A 22,301-nucleotide genomic window follows, 5' to 3' on the forward strand; every position below is an offset into this window, starting at 1 on the left:
TTCTGTGAACAGAGCTCCCACCAGCCCTGTATTCAGCTTTCAATCCTGGGCTACCCTCTGGAGGCCGGTGGGGGCTGAGTCTGGAGCTCTCCTCACCTCCCATGGGCCCAGCCCACCCCAACCCTCCCTGCCTAAGGTCTCACAGGTGCTGTCCACTCTCTTGTCCGGCCCGACAGAGTCAACATGTGAGGGTCCCCGCAGATTTCAGTGTAAGAGTGGCGAGTGCGTGGACGGCAGGAAAGTGTGTGATGCTCAGAGGGACTGCCGGGACTGGTCGGATGAGCCTCTGAAAGAGTGTGGTACAGTACCTGTCTCCGTCCAACTGCTGGACTAACCCCCCCGTCACACCCCCTCCCAGCCCTCAGGCCACAGCCCTCACCTGCCCCTCTGCACATGTTCTGTTCTGACCCTCTCTCTGGACCCGTGTGCTGTCCCGTGGTCTCAGACAGGGCTCTTTGCCTTTGGGGCCTCTTGTTCTGTGTTTCTGCAAATCTAAGGGCCTTTCCTTTCCAAATGCTCAGAAATTGTGCTTCCTCTCATAAACACAGCCTCTCTTCAGTTCTTTCAGATTCAGACCTCTGAGTGTGTGCTCACTCAGGAACTTTCTCTCTTTCTCATTGTTTCTGCCCTGCTGTCCTAGCCAGGGCCCTGGCCTCTGAGGCCTTCCAGCCCCCCAGCAGGGGAGCCTGCAGTGGAAGAGGTGGGGAACAGCCAGCGGGTGCCCAGACGAGGCACAGATGAAGGTCACTGGGCTCAGGCCAGGCCTGGGAAGGATAGGGCAGACCCAGCAGCAGAGGGTGGCACCATTCTGGGCCCTGAGGAACTTTCTGGGAGAACAGACTCACAGGTGGACACGAGCAAGGAGTGCAAGGAGGTGGCTGTCCTGACGGCCAGAGCTGTCAGGCCGGGTTCCAGGCTAAAAGGAGCAGGAGAATCTGGACTGCAGGTGGGCGGACATCACTAAGAGCACGTGGGAAACCCAGAGTAGGCTCTAGGAAGGTTCATTGCTGAGGTCAGCAGCTTGGACAGAGAATCCCTGAGCGGACAGAGCGTAGGTCAGACCCTCCCTCCCCTGCCTTCCTGGCAGACCCATTTCCACCCAGCACCCTCCTTCCTGGGCCTTCAGAGGAGATCATTCCCTTGAGCTTCCTGAAACATCACACTTTTGCCCACGTTGAAAATTAAGAAATTGATTTCAGGAAGGAAGAGAAGCTGAGAGAAGGTCACTCAGCCTTCGTCTGAGCTTGCAGGTGACAGACTCCCCCCAGGCTCTGCCATGAAAAGTCCCAGAAGAAGGAAGTTATGGAAAAGAGGATAGGGAAGCAGGAACATCTGAGCCTAGGCGCCCTACTGGAGACTACTAACCTGCTGAACTCTTTTCTCTCTTGTCTTTTGCATGACACTCCAAAGAGACGTATGTACGCATGTGTTTGTGTCTCTGTGCTGGTGAGAGACCAGTGTCTGTATCCATGACTCCGTCTCGGAGGAAGGCAAGGGAGTTGCATCATGTGTCTCTGTGTGGCTCCCATGTCTGTGTGAATGTGCCTGTGCATGTGAGCTGGTGTGTGTGTGCATGTAGGTGTGTGCATGCAGGTGGGCACTAGTGTTGGGGACACTGCCCCTTCCTTCCATGGGGACCTCAAATGCTCCTCAGGCCTCTCTGGACCACTTTCCCTCCCTCCCTGCTGCAGGCCCCCAGCAGAATCACCTCCAGGGTAGATCAAATTGGGAAGGCCCAGAGACTCCCCTTTTCTGCCTCCTTACTGGCTTTCCAGGGTTGACGAGACCCTCTACCCATTCTCTGACCCTGACTCACCTCAACCCTGGAGGACTCTGTGCCTTCATCTTTCAAGGAAGCCTAAGTCATGTGGCGCTCTCCCCTTCCCCCATCAGAGCCATCTCGCACCTCCCGCTCCGCCCAGTGCTCAGTAAATACAGTGGTTTAACTGCCACTCTTGCAGAAGGAGAGGGAGGAAGTAAGTGATGGTGACTGAGGCCATGAGTGAGCAAGTGAACAGGTGAATGGATGGCGCTGAGGGAGGAGTATGCATTGTGGTATGGGAGAGGTCAGGGAGGGCTGGGAGTGACGGGAAGATTCCTGGAGGTGGTGCCCTACAGAGACCACCCCAGAGCTACCATGGCTCAGCCCACCCCAAGGGGCTGGGGCTTCCCAGTGCTGGGCCTGGCCGAGTCACCCCCAGCCCACCAATCATGGGATTACCATGGTCTTGTTCTTTCAGTTCTGCCAACATCCCAGAGAAACAGGAGGCGGCCCAGGGGTAAAGGGGAACATTCCCCCAGCATGGCTCAGGCTGGAGGGGGGGCACCCACAGCTATGCATGGCCTGGGGTGGGAAGCTCAGACTGGCTGTGTGCATGGCCCTGGCTGGCTCGGCACAGCTCTGCTTGGCTTGGCTGGAGTGGCGGGGCAGGGGTCTAATGGGCAGAGGGTGGCACGGCACCTTCCCCTGGCTTGAAGAGTTAACCTTCTGTGATTCTAAAGCCCAGAAGATGCTGTAAGAACTTGGTGAGCCTTGGTCCTGGCCTCTCTGACCTCCGCTAGGACCCTGCCAGACGTGGTGAGGGAGTGGAGGATGGGGGAACCAGACCCCTTCATCCCTTGCAGCAGTTGGTAATCTTGGGACCAGGCTTGTGACCAAGTGTAGGAATAGGGACAGGTGCTGAGAGGAGAGGAGGGGGAAAAAGTACACCATAGTTCACAGTGTGAGAGAACTGACTTAGCAATAGCGCCAGGGAGATAGAGGCCTGGCAGTCTTAAATAACCGCAAGCTCAGTAGAGGGCAGCCCTTGTCGTAGTTCAGACCCCTCTGGGTGGCAGACTAGCTCTGGGCCCTGTCCAGAGAGGGACATGGACAGATGGAGTGCATCCAGAGAAAGGCACCTGAAAGGCAGGGGACCAGGAATCAGTGCTTTAAGGAAATTCTGAGGGAGCCACTGGACTCTGGCCAACCCTGTATGGCACCAGCTGCCTCGGGAGGAAGTGGGCTTCCCGAGACTGGAGGTGGTTAAGCAAGGATATTTCACAGGGGATTCTTAAGGTACTTGAGGGTTGGACATGGTACATGCAGGTCCCTTCAATACTGAGGTCATGAGGAAGGAGACATAAGAAATGTGTTTGTGAAAGGAAAGACCTTAGGCAGCCTGGCTGCCTCCAGGCTGGTGATGGACAGAGTCCTGGCCTGGGAGGCAAAGGACCCGAGTTCTGGTTCCACCCTGTCCTATCTGTGTGTCTGGCCTTGAGCAAGGACCCTCTCTGAGCCTCCTCTTGCCCAGTCACCTGGCTAACGAGGCTGAGGCTCGATGAGGCTCTGGGGGAGGCTGAGGCTGCCCTGAGTCTCTGCTTCAGCTCCAGGCCCATCCATGTCCTGCCCCCACCCCAGTCTCAGTTCCTGGACCCTCAGGAGCCCATGTCCCTCCCCAGGCCTGAACGAGTGTCTGCACAACAATGGCGGCTGTTCCCACATCTGCACTGACCTTAAGATTGGCTTTGAGTGCACGTGCCCTGCAGGCTACCAGCTCCTGGACCAGAAGACCTGTGGCGGTGAGCACCCCCACCCCAGCCCCTCAAGCAGAGGCAGCTCCTCCTGCTGGTTCTGACCTCTGCTCCCCACAGACATCGACGAGTGTGAGGACCCAGATGCCTGCAGCCAGATCTGTGTCAATTACAAGGGCTACTTTAAATGCGAGTGCCACCCTGGCTACGAGATGGACGCACTGACCAAGAACTGCAAGGCTGTCGGTCAGTATGGACACTACAAGGTGGGGGGTAGGGGAGCAGCTCTGAGGGAGTCCAGGAAGCAGCACGCTTCACATGTGAGGAGTGGGTGTGCACACATACCACCTCACACACTCAGTTAGAAAGTTGCAATATATAGCACACACACAATGCAACTGTGCACACGACATTGACCCTGCACAGAGCCACCCAGAGACTGTGCTCACATGACAGATATAAACTGGACCATGCTGGCCACACATGACATAGGCAACCGACACAAAGAGCAGGCCGCGTGCAGACCTGACACTGATCATCAGGTCAGCCGATGGAATTCACTTGTTTTATTCATTTGTTTACACAGAACACCTAACATTGTTGTAGGCACTAGAGAGTCAACAGTAAGCAAAACAGATTCAAATCTCTGTCCTTATAGGATTTACACTTTAGTGGGTGAGACAGGAAATCAAAAAACTAAATAAAATTCAGTGCATGGCAGATGGTGATTAGGGTTCAGGAGAAATATAAAGTAGAGAAGTCCAAGGGGGCAGTGGCTTAAGATTTTAAATAGAGTGGTCAGGAAAGCCTTCGCTGCGAAAGTGATATTTGCATAAAGACCTGAAGGAGGTGAAGGAGTGAGTCATGCATGACCTGCAGGAACCAAAGATAGCAGCATACCTGCTGTGTTGAGATAACAAAGAGGAAGCCAGTGCAGCTGGAGCAAAGAGAATAGGAGGAGATGAAGCCCACAAGGTGACTTAGGGGAGATCATAAAGGCCTTCTTGACCATTATAAGGGCTGCTGCTGCTGCTGCTAAGTCGCTTCAGTCATGTCCGACTCTGTGCGACCCCATAGATGGCAGCCCACCTGTCCCTGGGATTCTCTAGGCAAGAATACTGGAGTGGGTTTCCATTTCCTTCTCCAATGCATGAAAGTGAAAAGTGAAAGTGCGCTCAGTCGTGTCCGACTCTTAGCGATCCCGTGGTCCGCAGCCTACCAGGCTCCTCCGTCCTCTCCTTATTAGTCAAGCAGAGAAGGAAACCTTGGTGGGTTCAGAGTAAGGGGACAGGGTGCCTTCCATTTTAACTAGCTCCCTCTAGCGGCTGTGTTGAGAATAGACTGTCAGGGGCAGGGGAGGAAGCTGGGTAACTGTTGCAGAAGTCATTTCAGTCAGCCTGGAAAGAGGTAATGGTGGATTAAACCAGGGTGTTGCATGGAGATAATGAAAAGTAGACAATGTGAATATATTTTCAAGGTTAGGATTTATTTTGAAGCAACAGGATTTTCTTATGAATTGAATGTAGGATGTGAAACTGAAAAAAGGAATCAAAGATGACCATGAGGTTTTTAAACAAATGAAAAAATGGGATTGCTATTTAAGGCATTGGGAAAGATGGTAAAAGCAGGTTTGGGAGAATATTGGGTTAATATGGACATGTTAAGTTTAACAAAACTGTTTAGACATCTCAGCGGAAGTACTGTGTAGGCTGTTGGATATATGAACCTGGAATTCAGATGCACAAATACCCACTCTATAGGCTATAACAATACAGCAGCTACCATAATTGACATATAGCCAGCAAACCTGAAACACATAGCACCCTAACTGTACAATGTACAGCACATACATTAGCACATCACGTGTAACATGCAACCTATTCCTACCCCCACCTGGGACAGATATGACACATAACAGAGACTATATACATGCAGTGGAGACAACACACAATGGCCCATGTATACACAACCCCCACATATCTATATCTAAAGTGCAGTTACACAAAAACTCCAGTTGTAAACACATAGGGTACCTGTCACAGTCACAACTCTCTGTAAAAATCAGCTCAAGATACTCTGTAACCCAGTTCCTGCCCTCAGGAAGATGAGGTGTCTTTGCTCTTTTCCAGGCAAGGAAATCCCTTGTGGCTCAGCTGGTAAAGAATCCACCTGCAATGTGGGAGACCTGGGTTCAATCCCTGGGTTGGGAAGATCCCCTGGAGAAGGGAAAGGCTACCCACTCCAGTATTCTGGCCTGGAGAATTCCATGGACTGTATAGTCCATGGGGTCCCAAAGAGTCGGACACAACTGAGCGACTTCCACTTTCACTTTCCAGGCGAGGAAAACCACAGACTGTCAATGGCAGAGTTGGCCTTGAACCCAGCTTTCCTTCTTTCTCCTTGCACGTGGAGCTGTATTTTTCCATGCTCTGTGTCCCATACCCTCCCTGTCACCCCCACCCTGCGTTGAAATGATCTCCATCACTACACACAGGTCATACCCTCAGCTCCAGGCCCCACATGGCTCTGTGCTGGTCCCTCCCTACCCTTGGGGAGCACATTAGCCTGACAGAGATGTGCAGTGACAGGGACCAGGGGCCCCCACAGAAGTTTCAGCTGGAAAACAAGACTGGAAGAAGGCCCAGGCAGTTCCAGGGACACGTGTTACCACTCAGACAGTGCAGGTACCTGAGAGTGGCCCATTACATCTGAAAACAGTCTGGAGGAACAGTGGCTTGTGGCAAGTTCTAGACCCTCATAGGCCTGGGGGACAGTGACCTTCCCCATGGGGTAGCCAGGAGTGTTAAACCTTTGATGTTCTTCCTAAAATCTAATACTAAGTCTGAAAATTAGTTTGTATATACACCAGCAGCTGTGTGTTGTCCTTTTGCATGTATATAATCTGTGTCATATTATACACATCCTGCCCTAGCTACTGGCTCAGAATAAAGTGCAAACCCAGATCACAGGATCCTTTGTGATTGGGTCCCTGCTGGCATCTGCAGATTCATCTCTTGCCGTATCCCCAAACACACACTGTGTAAACTGAAGACTCACAATGACCTCCTTGAATCTCCTCCCTCAAGCCTCACTGCCAGCCCTGAGGTCTATGCTCCATCCTGCAGCCTCAGTCACCTTTGTAAATCATTTACCATTCATGTTGCCCTTTCTTGAATGTTGCAGTGGGGCCCAAGCAGAGGAGGAGGCAGCTGTTGGGGAGAAATGCATTGTAGGTAGGACAGCTTGAGCAAAGGCCCTGAGGCAGCAAAGCTCTGCCGTGGGGAGATGATGACAGATAGCCTGGTGGCTGGGACCAAGGTGTTAGGGGGGTGAGTGATGAGTCTGGACAGGGAGCTGGAGTCACTGCAGAAAGCCTCCCATACAAGCCAAAGGAAATGGAGTCATCTCAGATTTAGGGGAGTTTGTGTCTAATAAAAAAAAATCCCTCTTGTTATGTGTGGCACTTTGCATCTTATGCTTTTTGTACCCATTATCTCACTTCTCTAACTCGTGAGGTAGGAGTTGTCACCACTTTTTACAGGAAATGAGGCGTCCCCCAGCAAACCAGTGGCAGAGCCTTGGTCTCCAGACCCCCACCTGTTGCGCTGACCCTTTCCCTCTCAACCCCCCTGCATGGCAGCTGGCAGAAGCCCATCCCTAATCTTCACCAACCGGCACGAAGTGCGGAGGATAGACCTGGTAAAGCGGGACTACTCACGGCTCATCCCCATGCTCAAGAACGTCGTGGCGCTGGACGTTGAAGTTGCCACCAATCGCATCTACTGGTGTGACCTCTCCTACCGCAAGATCTACAGGTGAGCAGAAGCCTGGCTCCTGCAGCCAAGGCGTGGAGAGGGGCTGACAAAGGAGGAGAGGATGGGTGGCCTCTGAACCCCCTCTGCCCCTAGGTTCCCCCAGGACAGAGTTGGGGCTTAGGAGGGGATGCAGGAGCACAGTGCACATGGAACGGCCAGGACTTCTCCACCTGCTGGGCCCCGGAGTCTGAGGGCTTTGTTTGGAGAGCAGCTTTGAGCCCACACATGGGGGCTTTGACTGACCTCTGGTGGCCTAGTTGGGCAGTGCAAGACACAGGAAGGTGCCTCTGGCTTTGGCGGGGACTTTCAGAGCCTCTCACATGCATGTGTGTTGGATGCTCAGGACTCAAAGATGACTCAGACCTGCTCCTGCCTGGAGGATCCCACTCAGAACACAGTGATATCCCTTGTGATGATCATGAAGGAAGAATTTAGAGGACATCTCCCACCCGGTCTGGGGGTGGCACTATGCCCAGACCAGCCCTTCATATCAGTATGTGGGCTCTGGCTCCCAGGAAGGCTCCTCACACACACAAGGAAGTTCTCTCCTAGGAGCTTCTGCGCGCCCAAGTCCCTTTTGGTAGTCATGTCCTTTCTTTGTCCTGAGATCCACTTGGACTCAGGACTGCCGATGACCAGGCCCTGGGTGGACTGTTGAACCAATGGTGGGATGGATGAATGGAAGCAATGCCAAGTGGCTACTCACTGACAACTCAATGCCTATCACACCCCAGCGCACACAGACACACTCATACTCGCACACCCAGAACCAACTTGAGTAGTGTGTGTCCAACAGTTGTGACTGAAAGAGGCAGGATTTGATGACAGACTGGGTATGGGGCTGTAGGAGGAAGAGTTGAAATGAATTCCCACTTTCATTCTGAGAGTTCGTTTTTGAGAGTTTTGGTTTCTCGCTTGATACTTGGGTACCGTTCTCTGAGATGGGAACAGGAGGGGAGAGATGGTGGCGGGATAGGCAGGCTGAGTGTGGCTGAGAAGAGGGGGATGGGGTGAATAGTTTGGGATGTGTTGAGTTCAAGGTGTCCATGAGACATTCAAAGGGGGCCAGTTGGCTTTATAGTCTGAAACTTAGACAGTTGTCAAGATCAGAGAATTGGAGTCATGGATGGCCGTGGGCACTGTGGAACTAATAGAGCAAAGAGAGGGTCTGGGAGAAGAAAACAGCCTTGGGGAAAACAGCATTTGGGAGACGTAAAGCCCTGCTAGTGTTGCCTCCTGAGTGTCTGCTGCATTTTGGCCCCTTCTCTCTATTCTCACTGCCTCAGCCCTTCTGCAGACCCTCTTCGTCTCTCACTTGGACGTGCTCACAGCCTCCTAACTGATCTCCCTGCCTTCATCCCTTCCCCCTCCAAACCCTTGCGTATTCTGCAGGTGCCACAGTGATCTAACTCCCCTGTCTGGCCATGTCCTCTGACCTGTTTGGTTTTACCCTTAGCACATATGCAAGGGCCATCAGGAGGTGGCCCCTCCTACCTACTTCCTGTCTCACACCCTCACGTACCTCCTCCACCCCCACCCGCCGGCTCTCTCAGTGTTTCAGAACACTTGCTTTGGCATCTGCACATGCTGACTCTAACCCGACCTGTCTGTTTTTTGTGTTCCTGGTGAACTGGTCCTTCAGGGCTCAAGCACAAGGCCTCCTCCAGCCCCCCAGGATGAGGTAGTTTCCACTTCTCTGCTGTTACAGCCTCTGATACTTTCCGTAATCACAGAGTATTGGTGTAATTATCAGGCTATAAATTTCTGTCCCTTCTAAACTGAGCTCCTTCAGGCCAGAGACTGTGGCTGACTCGAGGTTGTGTCCTTACCCCAGTGGCCCAGGGAACCCATTGAATGGAAATGAGCCGAGCTCCTCTCTGGTGCACTGCCATGGCCCAGAGGGAAGAGAGGGGAAGGGCAGCTGCAGATGGGCCCTGGGGGTGGCATGCCTGCCCACGCCAGCCCTGGTTACTCCTAGCGCCTACATGGACAAAGCCAGCAACCCCGTGGAGCAGGATGTCCTCATTGACGAGCAGCTGCACTCTCCTGAGGGCCTGGCAGTGGACTGGGTCCACAAGCATATCTACTGGACTGACTCCGGCAACAAGACCATCTCCGTGGCCACAGTCGACGGCAAACGCCGATGTACTCTCTTCAGCCGTAACCTCAGCGAACCCCGGGCCATTGCCGTCGACCCCCTGCGAGGGTGAGTATTCCTACCCCCAGAGTGTGCCCAGACTGTGCTGGGCACTCAGTCTGCATGTGTCTGTCACCAGCACTATCCTGAGGGCTTCAGAAGGCCCTGGGCCACCCAGACACCGGCAATGGGGGAGAAAGTCCCTGCGGGCTCCTCAGCCTATGAACGCCTGACCCCAGGGGTCCCTGTACACTGGCTGCCAGGGCACTCCCAGGACTGGGATATTCACTTATCATATCGCAGAACTGAGCATCTCAGGGCGCTGGAGATTGTAGACATTCCTGGAGCAGGACGTCTTCCCTCAGGCTGCCATGCGCTGCAGGTGGGCATCTGGCAGGTACTCACACTCCCAGAGACAGGAGCCCATTACATCTCACAGCCTGTTTCAGTTGCGGGCAGCTCTGCCCATTGGAAAGTGTTCTTTGTTAGTTTCTCACGTTCCCAAATCTCTCTGGTTGGCCTCTGGAGTTACCTCTGGCATGTCTCCTCCCTGCCCTTCCAGACAGCCGAAGAGATTTGAGGAACAAAATTACAGGGTCTACTCTGCTCCAGGCTGCCCACCTCCATCCCCACCCGTGTTGCCCACAGTCTCCAGGCCCCTCATCACCCAGGCTGACCTACTCTGGCCATGCCTCTATATTGGGGGTAGGGATTCTGAACAGAGCAGGACTCCCTTCCTTCCTCAGTGATGATGTCCTGAGATGGCATGGTTTTTAAGCAGAGGCATCATATTGCTTACCAGAATCACCAGCTTCTTCCTACTGTTGTCTCCTTAATTGTTAAACAGCGACAAGAGAACCCTCTTCTGCCAGTCTGGCAGCTGGGGTTGGGACTGGCCACCCGAGAGGGTGTGTGTGGCCTTGGGAAGTGACTGACAGGGGCCGTTTACTCAGCACACACGGGTGCACCCAGCACAGTCCTAGGCATTTTGCAGACACTGAGTCATCTCGTTAAACCCCCACCTCAACCCTGTTCCCTGTCTGCTGTCACACAGACCTGAGGCTCTAGCTGACATGTCCCCCAAACCATGTGGTTACACCCAGCCCATCCCTGGTCCATTGTGGATCTGTCAGGGTCCCCGCAGGAAACCCACTACACACTCAGATGAAGATAATTTGAGGCCGGTTAAACCGTTAGAGCATGAGCCAGCTGGAGTCAGCTTTGTGTGGGAGAGTCAGGGGAATAGACATCCTGACCTCAGTCTGTCCTCTTCCCACTCCAATATTTTGTTGAATCCAACTGGAAGCCAGACAGCTAGAGAGTCAAGCCCATTGATATGGTTCCCACGTGCACCAGCCTTTTGCTGTACAGAGCAGAATGGCGATGGGATTCAGAGCAGCAAATGGAAGGGATCCAGAACAATCACTCGGCCCCTTAGCCCGGAGCCAGCTTGGCTGGACACCAGGCTTCAGCAGAGGCATTCTGGGGAGGGTTAAGCATGCAGGCTTGAATTTCAACTTAAATTTGAAGCCTGGTTTCTCTGCTTATTCACATCATGATCTTAGGGAAGTCAGCCCCTCTGAGCCACAATTTATTCATCTGTAAATGGGACTAGTAATGATACCTTCCTAGGGTAATTGTGAGACTAGAATGAAAACACTAGTTTGTTCAACAAATAGTAAATGAAGACCTATATCACACACAACCACCTGCCAGGCATAAAATGAGGAATAAGGCAGATGAGGAACCTTCCCTTAGTGGAGCTTGTAGACTAGTGGGGAAAACAGACAGTAAACAAATACACCACACACCCGAATGCATACATAAATCAATAATGGTGTGAGTGCTACAGAAAGGAAGAACGGGGTGCTTTAAGAGAAGATAACAGGGAGAACCTACTTACATTGAGGGGAAGGAAGAACCTACTTCCTTACAGAGCAAGATTCTCTACTGAAAAGACATTTTAAATGGCAGAAGAGTGGGAGCAAAGGCTCTGTGAAGGCCTTGGTGCCCTGAAGGACCTAAGAGAAGCCCTATGAGGCAGCTGTGAGGTTTTTAAGGGAGGTGGGCGATGGTGCTAGGAGAAATAGCCAGAGAGGTAGGCAGGGCCCTGGTCATGCAAAGCCTTGTCAGCTGTGGTAAGGATTTGGGATCTGATTTTAACATCAATAGGAGAAGGCATCATAAAGTTTAAAAACTGGAGAGTGATAGATCTTAAAAGTCTTCATCACAAGAAAAACAATCATAGCTATGTGTGGTGCTGGATATTAACTAGCTTATTATGGCAATCATTTTGCAATATATACAAATACCGAATCATGTTGTGCACCTGAAACTGGCTCACCTGTCAGTGCTAAGATGTGATGTTCCCAACTTTAGAGGTCTACTTCCAGTCCCCACTAAGCGTGATCTTTCAACATCCAGAGGGCCGTTGAGTCCTTGTGAGCCAGACCACCCCAGTCATGGTCCCTGTCAAGAAGCTCAGTTGGGTTTCCTCTCTTCTAGGTTCATGTATTGGTCTGACTGGGGGTTTCAGGCCAAGATTGAGAAGTCCGGGCTCAACGGTGTGGGCCGGCAGACACTGGTGTCAGACGGTATTGAGTGGCCCAACGGAATCACCCTGGGTGAGCCCTGCCTTCCTGGATGGGGTGGGGGGGGCTGTTCTAGCGCCTGGTCCTGACCACTGCCTGGAGCTCAATGGGTCTTCTCTCCACGTCCCCTCTTAGAGCCAGTGCCTATGTTTCCTGATGGTTTCCCTGGGCTGGCCTCCTCCTGAGGCCTGGCCTGGAGATGTGGGCAGGGAAGGGGGCACAAAGGAGCCGAGATCCAGGCTTCGATCGCAGGCTCAGCAACTGATCCCCTCGTCCTTTTCCTCCCCAAGATTTGCTGAACCAGCGCTTGTACTGGGTGGACTCCAAGCTGCACCAGCTGTCCAGCATTGACTTCAGTGGAGGCAACAGGAAGATGCTGATTTCCTCCCCTGACTTCCTGAGCCACCCTTTTGGGATAGCTGTGTTTGAGGTGAGCCCCGAGAGGGGAGGCAAGGCTCCTTCAGGAAGCTGGAGCCTGGGAAAGGCTGTTCACACAGGACGACTCCCCGAGACTCGTCCAGGTGGAAACAAAGGGACAGGGAAGCCAACTGGCTCGTTTGTACTCAATATGTGAGCTGCCTGCAAACAGAGGCTTTGCAGTCCGTTGTCCACCTGGCAGCCTTTCCTATGCTTCCTCCCCAAGGGCCCTCCCTCAGAGCACTTCTCATAGGTAAGTTGCTAGACCTTGTATGCTCAGCACCCAGCACTGTACCCACATATACAGAAGTTGCCCAATAAAGCGAGGAGAGGGAATATACATTTCCTTAGTATCATTTACTATTGGAAATGGCCTGATAGATGCTATTCAATTCAACACACTCTTACTCGCCTTTGCTGGACCCTGGGGTCATAGAGGTGAACCAGGCATCATCCTAACCCTCAAGAAAAAAAGACCACCAATACCACCCCTGCCCCCCGCCAAAAAAAAAAAAAACCCACAACAACAAAAAAGAAGCTCATGGGAGAGTGAAGAGCCAAGACCTTCCTGTGTTCTGACCCTGACAACCTTTCTCCTCGGGGAATAAGGAAGCTAGAACCAATCAAGTTCTTGCACACACATACCTCTTTCCCATAACTCGCTCTGCCATCAAGGGGAGGGGAAGCAAGGGGACATCGGCCCATGGTGGGTGTGGGCAATGTTTGCTTGGAGCGACATCACCCAGCACAGCTCTGAAACTGTGGGCAAATCTCCACCTCCCACGTCCAGCCTCTGCTTCAAAAGACAGGTGTGTTCAGACACATGTGTTTATACTTGTGTATATATGTGGCATGTATGTGTGTGTGCATGTGTATACATAAATGCATCTGTTAAAATATGTGCATTCCTGTATGTGCTAGTGCTTGTGAATGTAAACGTGTATACCAATATTTAGACAAGTGCTCATTTAGGTACAAGTGTGCCTTTGGGTATGTAGATGAGCATGTGGGTTTGTGTCTAGGTCTGCACAGGGTGCACGGTTGTACCTGTAAATGTGAATTTGCCTACATATGCACATCTAGGCTTGTGTGGACTAACCATTGAATTAATGCACAGGCATGTATACCCAGAGGCTGCAGGAGGAGGTCCTGTAGGGATAATACTCACTAAACCACACATCCTCTCCAATCTTGGTCCCGGGCCCTAGCAATGGTAACAGCTAAAGAGATCCAACCCAACCCTGGTTCTGCTGAACTCCAAGAAGCAGGCCTAGCTCAGCGTTATTGAGCAGCCTTTAGGCCAAAGCACAGAATCACTGAGTAACTCTCTGAGACAGAAGGAAACCACAGCGTATGCCACAAGTTAGAGCTGAGAGTCCCACCATGAATCCGTGGACAAGAGAGCTCAGGGGAAATGCCGGAGCAGTTCTTGTGACTGTGGTTTGAGCCTGAGCCCTCAGACAGAGGTCATGGGTTTAGGCTCTAGGCCTCCCATCCTCTGTATCTGTACCCCACAGGACAAGGTGTTCTGGACGGACCTGGAGAATGAGGCCATTTTCAGTGCAAATCGGCTCAATGGCCTAGAAATCTCTGTCCTAGCTGAGAACCTCAACAACCCACATGATATCGTCATCTTCCATGAGCTGAAGCAGCCAAGAGGTGAGCCTTCCCCAGTCCTAGGTCCCCTGCCCACATCCTCTCCATCCAATAGGCAGGCTGCGTTCACATTCATGTCACACCTCAGCACCCCCAGAGGCAGTGGTGACAATCCCTCTCATTGGTGAACTGCTTTGCTGTCACATATTTTATTTCATTTGCCTCAAACTCTTGGTGAACTAAGGCTGGGTATAAATAAATGAATGTACAAATGTCCCATTTTTGTCAGTCTTACAAAGTATGGAAATTACTGTTCTCATTTAACAGCTGAAGCAACTGTAGTGGAGAGGTAAAATAATGTCGGCAGATCGTAGAGCTAAAGCCTAAACTTAGATCTGTCTGATTCCAGAGCAACTTTGGCCATGAAGGAGCCCATTGCTTCTCATTTGTCATTTGTTCATGCTTGGCAGTGGTGTAAACTAATGTATCCTAGGGCCATCAGTAAGTCAGCTGGCTGGTTAGGAACAAAAGCCAGGAATCCTTCTGTTAGGTTGTTCCTGCCTCTGTCACTAGGGTATCCTCATTCTAACTGTAATGGAGAGGGTGAAGGTGGGGAAAAGGGGGTAAGGAAATAAGGTTGAGCCTGGTGGGCTGCTGTGCATAGGGTCGCACAGAGTCGGACACAGCTGAAGCGACTTAGCATGCATGCATGCATGCACTGGAGAAGGAAATGGCAGCCTACTCCAGTATTCTTGCCTGGAGAATCCCAGGGATAGAGGAGCCTGGTGGGCTGCCGTCTATGGGTTCGCACAGAGTCGGACACAACTGAAGTGACTTAGCAGCAGCAGCAGCAAATAAGGTTGGTGGCTGATGCTAGATCTAGAAATTTAAAGAAGAAAGAGATGTGGCATAGGGAGAAAAAAACATGGTCTCTGGAGTCCAACAGACCTCAGTTTAAATTGTCTCCAAAATTACAAGAGGTATAGCTTTGACAAGTTTGTTCACTTTAAGCAGTCTTTTTTTTTTTTTTGTCGGTCTGGGCATAACACCCAGCCCTCAGAGTTGTCGTCAGCGTTAAACAAATGTGGGGATAAAGCAGCAGGTCCAATGGTGGAAGGTGCTCGATAGAAGTAGCAGAGAAAGTGTTTTGACTGAGCCGAGTGGGCAGGGCCTCGTCCTCGGGAAGAGGGAGAACCTGGCATATCCCGTCTGTGCCCTGACGTTCTCTCTCTCCATCTCTCTCTGTGCCCTTAGCTGCAGATGCCTGTGAGCTGAGTGCCCAGCCCAATGGGGGCTGTGAGTACCTGTGCCTTCCTGCTCCTCAGATCTCCAGCCACTCCCCCAAGTACACGTGTGCCTGCCCTGACACAATGTGGCTGGGCCCCGACATGAAGAGGTGCTACCGAGGTGAGCAGAGCTACCGGGAGGGCTGGTCCCTGGGAACATCAGGCCCATCTGCTGAAATCTTCCTTGATTTCTGGGAAACTATGTGTTCCTGGATTCCTCCATCTTCTCTGGCTGCCTTTTGCCTTTGTAGGCTCTTCTTTACCTACCCTGAATGCAGGTGTCCTGTAGGGTCCCTCCAAGGCTGTCTCTTCTCACTTCCAAGAAAGATGCACATATACACACAGCATTTTAAATTCAGCTTCAGGGGGATCTGGAACCCCTTGAAGACCTCAAGTTAAGAAGCCTTTATCCCCATGGCTTCAGTTACTATTTGTATGCAGGTGACTATAATCTTGCCTGTTTCTCACCCAGAACTTCACACACTACCAGAAGTCCTTTTGTGATATGATTGGGACTAACAGTGAATACTTCAACCATATAAATCATATTCATTCCCCAGTCTCAATGAAGATACAAGGCCTTTTGTTTGAGCATAGGTCTGCTGCATCATTTATGATTTCCAGGTTCAATTGTTTATAGTAGAGTGAGAATTTGAACCTAGTAATATAACAGTATACGTGTATTAAAAAAAAATCTTTCTCGATTTACATGATTTCCACTCCTCCCATTCTTTTATAGTGATCTTTCCCACATCTAATCTGACAGCACTGTTTTAAAAACTCATCTTTATCAAATCAAGGTGCAGTATAAACAGATAAGATGCTTGTCATTCAGCTAAAGAAAAAATCGTAGCCCATTCAGGAGGACTAGAGAGGGCATTTGAGTTGAGCCATGAGGATGAGTTTATAAGTATACTTCACCGAGTATACTTATAGTGCAATAATTTAGGCACTAAAACAGCAAAGTTCTCTGTCCAAGTGATCTTCATGGTATTTCCCCTTCAGCACCTCAGTCTACCTCAACTACGACGTTAGCTTCTACCACAGCGAGGACACTAGCCGACACCACCAGAGCCCCTGGGACCACCATCCACAGCCCCACCTACCAGAACCACAGCACAGAGACACCGAGCCTGGCCGCCGTGGTCCCAAGCTCAGTTAGTGTCCCCAGGGATCCCAGCATCAGCCCGTCTACCCCAAGCCCTGCAACCAGCAACCACTCCCAACACTGTAAGGAAATGAGTTCTGCCTTCTTGCATGACATGGGAGGGTCCTAGGGAAGCCAGGGTGGGAGGATCTGTGGGAAGAGGAGATCATACCAGACTTTAGTATTGGCTTATCAGCAGGGAGGAAGCAGGGGGAGGTAGAGCACCAGACTGCAGTTTGGAGTCATAGGTGCTCCTGCCTTACAGAGGGTCTTGAGGGAAGCTACTTCTTGTCTCTGAGCCTGTTTTCTCACCTACAAAGTGGGGTAATAATAACCCTTCCCTACCTGCTTTGCAAGGTTACGATGAGAGACAGAGGAGGCCTTGTGAACAGAAGCGTCTGCTGACTCCGGTGGTGTGTCTACGTCACACGCTACTGACGAGTATGAGGGCGCGACCCTCAGATTCAGAAACTTAAACTTCAAAAGCCCTGGTCTCAGTTCCCAGCACCCTCTGTAGGTTCCCCAGGTAGTCATATCCATAACTATGGTCTGCTCATGCCTCTCTGCAAACCCTGGGATAAGTTCACCACTTATTAAATCACTGGGAACCGTAATTGTCACTGCTAGAAATGTTCTGTCTCATTTACCAGTGAATACCTTTTAAATTGAGTTACCTGCTAGGGGGAGTTCATTTAAGAGGATAAACTATCTTTTAAATTTTTTCCCATATGTGCATGTCCCAGAAACTACGCAGCTTGGAGCACCTTTCTAATCGGGCCCATCTTGGTCCAGAACTGGGATTTTCAGAGTTGAGCGCTTACCCTAGAGTTCAGAGAGGCAGATGGAACCTGTGTAAAGTCCAGTTCCTCTTATCTGGGCAGAGTTCTGACCAAGGGGTCTCCCCACTGGCTTCATCACACTCTAGGCTTTACTTTTACTGTCCTGTGTTTTCTCAGGACCCAGATGGAGAAGAGAGTGGCATTCCCACAGAAAACTTTGTAAGCAGTGCAGCTCTTTCTCCCCTTAATAATTAGGTTCCCTTAGAGTAACTTGGAGAAGTAGACATGCTGAGAGGATGGCATCTGGCCATTGCCAGGGGACCGTCATCTCCTGTCTAGGAGTAAATGTAGGTGATGGACCATCTCACACCTCAGAGGACTATCACGAGCATCCAAGGGAAAACTGCTTTTTAAGCTAAAAAATTCTATACAGATATTATAATTAAGATGAGTGTAAGAGTGGAAAAGATGGCACAGCTTTTAAAACTACATAGTGCAATTTCCAAGCACTTTTCAGTTTAGAATCTGCTTTTATCTGCCTTATTTGGGCCTCACAACAACTCCTACCCCACTCTCTGGCCCTTTGAACTTAGTAAGGCTGTCAGGCACTGTGCTAAGTAAGCATTTTACATGAATTATCTCATTTAATCTTCACAGTATCCCTAGGAAGTAGGTATATAATTATCCTCCTTTTAAAGATAAAGAAATACGATATTTATGACATATAACAACTTGCCCAAGGTCACAGAAGGAGTGAATAGAGCCAGGAAGTCTGACCCTAGAAGTCTGACTGAGAAGCCTGTACTCTGGATTCCACTAAGCTATATTGTGTCTCATTTTAACTACTTATTAAAAGTCAACTGATAATGCAGACAGTACTGCAGACAGTATTTCTATTTCGGGTGGAAATAGGGAGAGATAAAGCAACAGATACTGGCTGAAAGAGGCAGTTGCCCCAAGCATCAGCAACATAAAGACCTAAGAGTTCAGCCCCTAATTCCTGCCACCCAAACACCGTGGAAGGGGTAAGGGGTTTAGGTCACAAGTCCTGGCTTTGAGCCCCAGATTTGCCACTTTGAGAGTCCCTCAAACTCCAATAAGACTCAATTTCCTCATCTGTGAAATGGAGATGACCTCTGTCCTGATAAGATCTGGAAAGACTAAATTATTAAGCATTGAGCAGGACCATCATTTTGGAACAGGGACAAGAAGCAGTTGGGTAGTTTTTACTGCATGAGGCCAGCAAGGAAGGACTTGGGCTCACAGTGATAGAGCATCATCCTGCAAATGTCTGTGTTTTGCAGATGGGAATGAAGGTGAAAAGATGGGCTCCACAGTCACAGCTGCTGTCATTGGGATCATCGTGCCCATGGGTGAGTGTGGCCCCAAACCCCTGGGGAGAAAAGAGAAACCCTGCCAAGGGTTTAGGAAAAATCATTAGAAGGACAGAGCACTCAGCACACTGACCTCTCATTGACTTTTCTGCCCTGGCAGCCTTTCTGCTCACCTCCCAGTCCTGGTGTAGTCTGGTTTCTTAGCTTGGCACCCAGGGCCCTTCAGGATCTAGCCCCAAACAACTATCCAGATATTTCCCCCGTTACCTCTCACTGACACTCTACATACCAGCCATGTGAAGCCAAATGGTAGGCTCCATGAGGACAGGCCTGGTGTCTCTCTTGCTCACCACTCTTCTCCAGCTCCTAGTGGTGTCTGGCACATGGGAGGAAATAACAAATTTGTTGCATTAATGAGTAGGACAAAAGTAATACATTGAAAAATATTAGTAAAGCTACTTGCCATTCCTGTAGTAGATCATGCTATCTTGCTTTCTTTCTGTTTGGTTTTCAACAAACATTATCAAACAGCTGTGTTCATGGGATTTTCCAGGCAGGAATACTGGCATAGTTTGCCATTCCCTCCTCTAGGGGATCTTCTCAACCCAGTGATTGAACCCGTGTCTCCTGCATTGGCAGGTAGATTCTTTACCACTGAGCCACATGGAAAGGCCTATCAAGCAGCTAGGGCTTCCTTGGTAGCTCAGCTGGTAAAGAATCCACCTGCAATTCAGGAGAGCCCAGTTTGATTCCTGGGTTGGGAAGATCCTCTGGAGAAGGGGATGGCTGTCCACTCCAGTATTCTGGCCTGGAGAATTCCAACGACCGTATAGTCCATGGGGTCACAAAGAGTCAGACATGACTGAGTGACTTTCCCTTTCACATCAAGCAGCTATGATGTACCAGATTCTGTGATAAGGGGAGGGAAAGTGGTTAAAAATAAGTATGACATGGTTCTTGTCCTCCAAAAGTTTATAGACTTGTTGGAGAGACACATAACACAGACAATTTGATTCTGAAATGATAAGTCCTAAAATGAAGCCATAGGCAGTTCAGTAGATGTGTTGAGGGGGCACTTATCTTGAAACTGGGAGAGAAGGAAAGTGGATAGGGGAGAGGTCTTAGTGGAAATGATGTTTGAGCCAAATAAGCCAAATGAAGAAGGATCAAGAGCAACCCAAGTAAGTGAAGATAGCATAAGCAAAGCCATGGGACATGGTATGGGAGGGCGGGAGTGCAGTGGATTTGGAACATGGCCAGGATATAACATTTGTTTAAACCTCCCACAGAGAGCCATGTGGGACGATTCATTCTCTCTTATACTAATGTTCGCTTAGTATGCTGCACATCCTGTCTGTCATACCAGTCTTTTCTCTTGGTCGGATCTTTGCATTGTGATTGTCCATTTGTAGGTTTATCTCCCTTACTTGCCCATGAGTATCTCAAGGATAAGGACTTTGCCCTTTAATCCTGGGAATCCCCAGTATTGTGGTGAGTTAGTGAGTAAATGTTTTAAAAACTTCAACACCACGCAAGGGACTGTGCGGGGTACCAAGGATTCGGGGAAGGAAAGGATTAATGACTTTCAAGAGCCTTTAGTCTTTAATCAGACTTAATCATAAAAAAGGTGATACAGGAGAGGAGTTACTGCATATTATAAGGTGCCATGATAGAGGCATGATGCTCTGTGGAGGAGAGGGAGTAGGCACTTCTGGAGAAGATGGCATGTGAATTGGTCTTGAAAGGTTCATCAGTAAAGGTGATGGTGAGATCCAGGCTCATTTTGAGTGGAGTGAGTGGAAAATACTCAGCATTATGTAGTGAAAAAAGAATCAACCCCTTTCCTGCCATCCTCTGGTCTATAGAAGAACATGCATGTGCTGTTTCCCAGAGGTAACCTTGCCCTAATATAATCATTATTTTAAATTTCTGCTAATCTGAGGGGTGAAAGATGAATATTCTTTCCTTGATATTACCCTGTGAGGTAGAGCATGTTTTCATAAACTTATTGGCCGTTTACATTTCATCCTTTATGAATTGCCGATTCATGGTCTTTTCTTATTTTTCTACTGATTCTGTCTTGTTCTTACTTATGTATAGAAATATTGATACATAATAAATGTTAATCTTTTGTAATATATGTTATAAGTCATTTCTCCCATACTATGACTTGATTTTTAAAATTTGTTGATGGTCTCTTTTGCCATGCATAAATTAAAATTTTCAAATATCATATCATATCATTAGTCTCATGGGTTTTATGTCCTGCTTAGGAAGGTCTGCATCATTCTAAATTATTAAAATATCCCCTATATATTTTTCTACTTTCAATATTTTAAGCATTTTTAGTGTTTAATTATTAATTTATTCAGAATTTAGAGTGCAGCATGAGTACAGCGGAGAAGGCAATGGCACCCCACTCCAGTACTCTTGCCTGGAAAATCCCATGGACGGAGGAGCCTGGTAGGCTACAGTCCATGGGGTCGTGAAGAGTTGGACATGACTGAGCGACTTCACTTTCACTTTTCACTTCCATGGATTGGAGAAGGACATGGCAACCCACTCCAGTGTTCTTGTCTGGAGAATCCCAGGGACAGGGGAGCCTGGTGGGCTGCCGTCTATGGGATCGCACAGAGTCGGATACAACTGAGCGACTTCACTTTCACTTTTCCCTTTCATGTACTGGAGAAGGAAATGGCAACCCACTCCAGTGTTCTTGCCTGGAGAATCCCAGGGACGGGGGAGCCTGGTGGGCTGCCGTCTATGGGGTCGCACAGAGTCGGAGACGACTGAAGCGACTTAGCAGCAGCAGCAGCAGCAACAACATGAGGTACAGATTTAACTATTTTTTTCTCATGCCTGTCTGGTTTTCACAAGACCATTATTGAATAGTCCATCCTTTCCTTATGACTTGAATTGTCATCTTTATTATGAACTGTATGCCTGTACATACCTTGATCTGCTTCTAGGCTATTTATTCTCCTCCACCAATTCCTATATACCACTCCTAGCTACTAGAAGCACATTTGTGATATGTTTTAATATCTAACAGGGCATTATTATTCTCACAGCATTTTCTTAGCTATTTTTATTCAATTTCTCTTCTAGGTAAACTTTAGAATCATCTTGTTAATTCTATAAAAAATATGATGAAATCTTACACTTTGGGTATATAAATTAATGCGGGGAGAATTTACATTTTTACAGCATTGAACCTTCCCATCAAGGAACATGACACATCCCCCTATTTAATTGAACCTTCTTTTATGGGCTTCAGTAGAATTGTATGGATCACATAGGGCTTGCACATTCCTATTGGGTTATCCCAAGTATTTTATAGTTTTTTGTTGGGCTGTTATGAATGTGTTCTTATTATATCCATTTTGTAATTGATTATTGCTGATTAATAAGAAAGCTATTGATTTTTTTATGTTGTTTTTTTGGCCACAGTGTGTGGCGTGTAGAACTTCCCCGGCCTGGGATTGAACCCATGGCCCCTGCAGCGGAAGCACAGAATCTTAACCACTGAACCACCAGGGAAGCCCCAATTTTTTATGTTGATTCTCGAGGAACTAAAATTATTTCTAATAGTTTTTCATCTGCTTTTCTAAGATTTTCCAAACCTACAATATCTGTTTATGATAGTTTGGTTTCTCTCTTTCCCATGTGTGCCTTTCAATTCTTTG

At 49.3% G+C, this 22,301-nt stretch overlaps 1 protein-coding gene across 33 annotated transcripts in view; it reads left to right on the forward strand.

Annotated features, from left to right (window-relative positions):
- LRP8 (LDL receptor related protein 8) overlaps window positions 1-22,301 on the forward strand; it is a 77,515-nt gene that overhangs the window by 49,319 nt on the left and 5,895 nt on the right. For 11 of the 33 annotated variants that reach the window (XR_014052210.1, XM_081485236.1, XM_081485229.1 and 8 more), the window contains 10 exons: window positions 3,442-3,561; window positions 3,634-3,759; window positions 7,154-7,328; window positions 9,307-9,534; window positions 11,971-12,089; window positions 12,347-12,486; window positions 13,991-14,132; window positions 15,324-15,476; window positions 16,361-16,585; window positions 18,586-18,654. Coding sequence is in view for 32 of the 33 variants with exons in the window: in XM_081485236.1 (XP_081341362.1) it covers window positions 3,442-3,561; window positions 3,634-3,759; window positions 7,154-7,328; window positions 9,307-9,534; window positions 11,971-12,089; window positions 12,347-12,486; window positions 13,991-14,132; window positions 15,324-15,476; window positions 16,361-16,585; window positions 18,586-18,654 (1,497 nt within the window). In the remaining variant the exon portion in view is untranslated. Of the gene's footprint in view, window positions 1-176; window positions 300-2,240; window positions 2,280-3,441; window positions 3,562-3,633; window positions 3,764-7,153; window positions 7,329-9,306; window positions 9,535-11,970; window positions 12,090-12,346; window positions 12,487-13,990; window positions 14,133-15,323; window positions 15,477-16,360; window positions 16,586-18,585; window positions 18,655-22,301 lie in introns of all 33 variants that reach the window. The other 22 variants (XM_081485224.1, XM_081485226.1, XM_081485232.1 and 19 more) reach the window with 8 other exon arrangements.

Source organism: Giraffa tippelskirchi, chromosome 5, assembly GCF_054371585.1.
Source record: "Giraffa tippelskirchi isolate mGirTip1 chromosome 5, T2T-mGirTip1v1.2.pri, whole genome shotgun sequence".
Classification (NCBI taxonomy): Eukaryota; Metazoa; Chordata; class Mammalia; order Artiodactyla; family Giraffidae; genus Giraffa; species Giraffa tippelskirchi.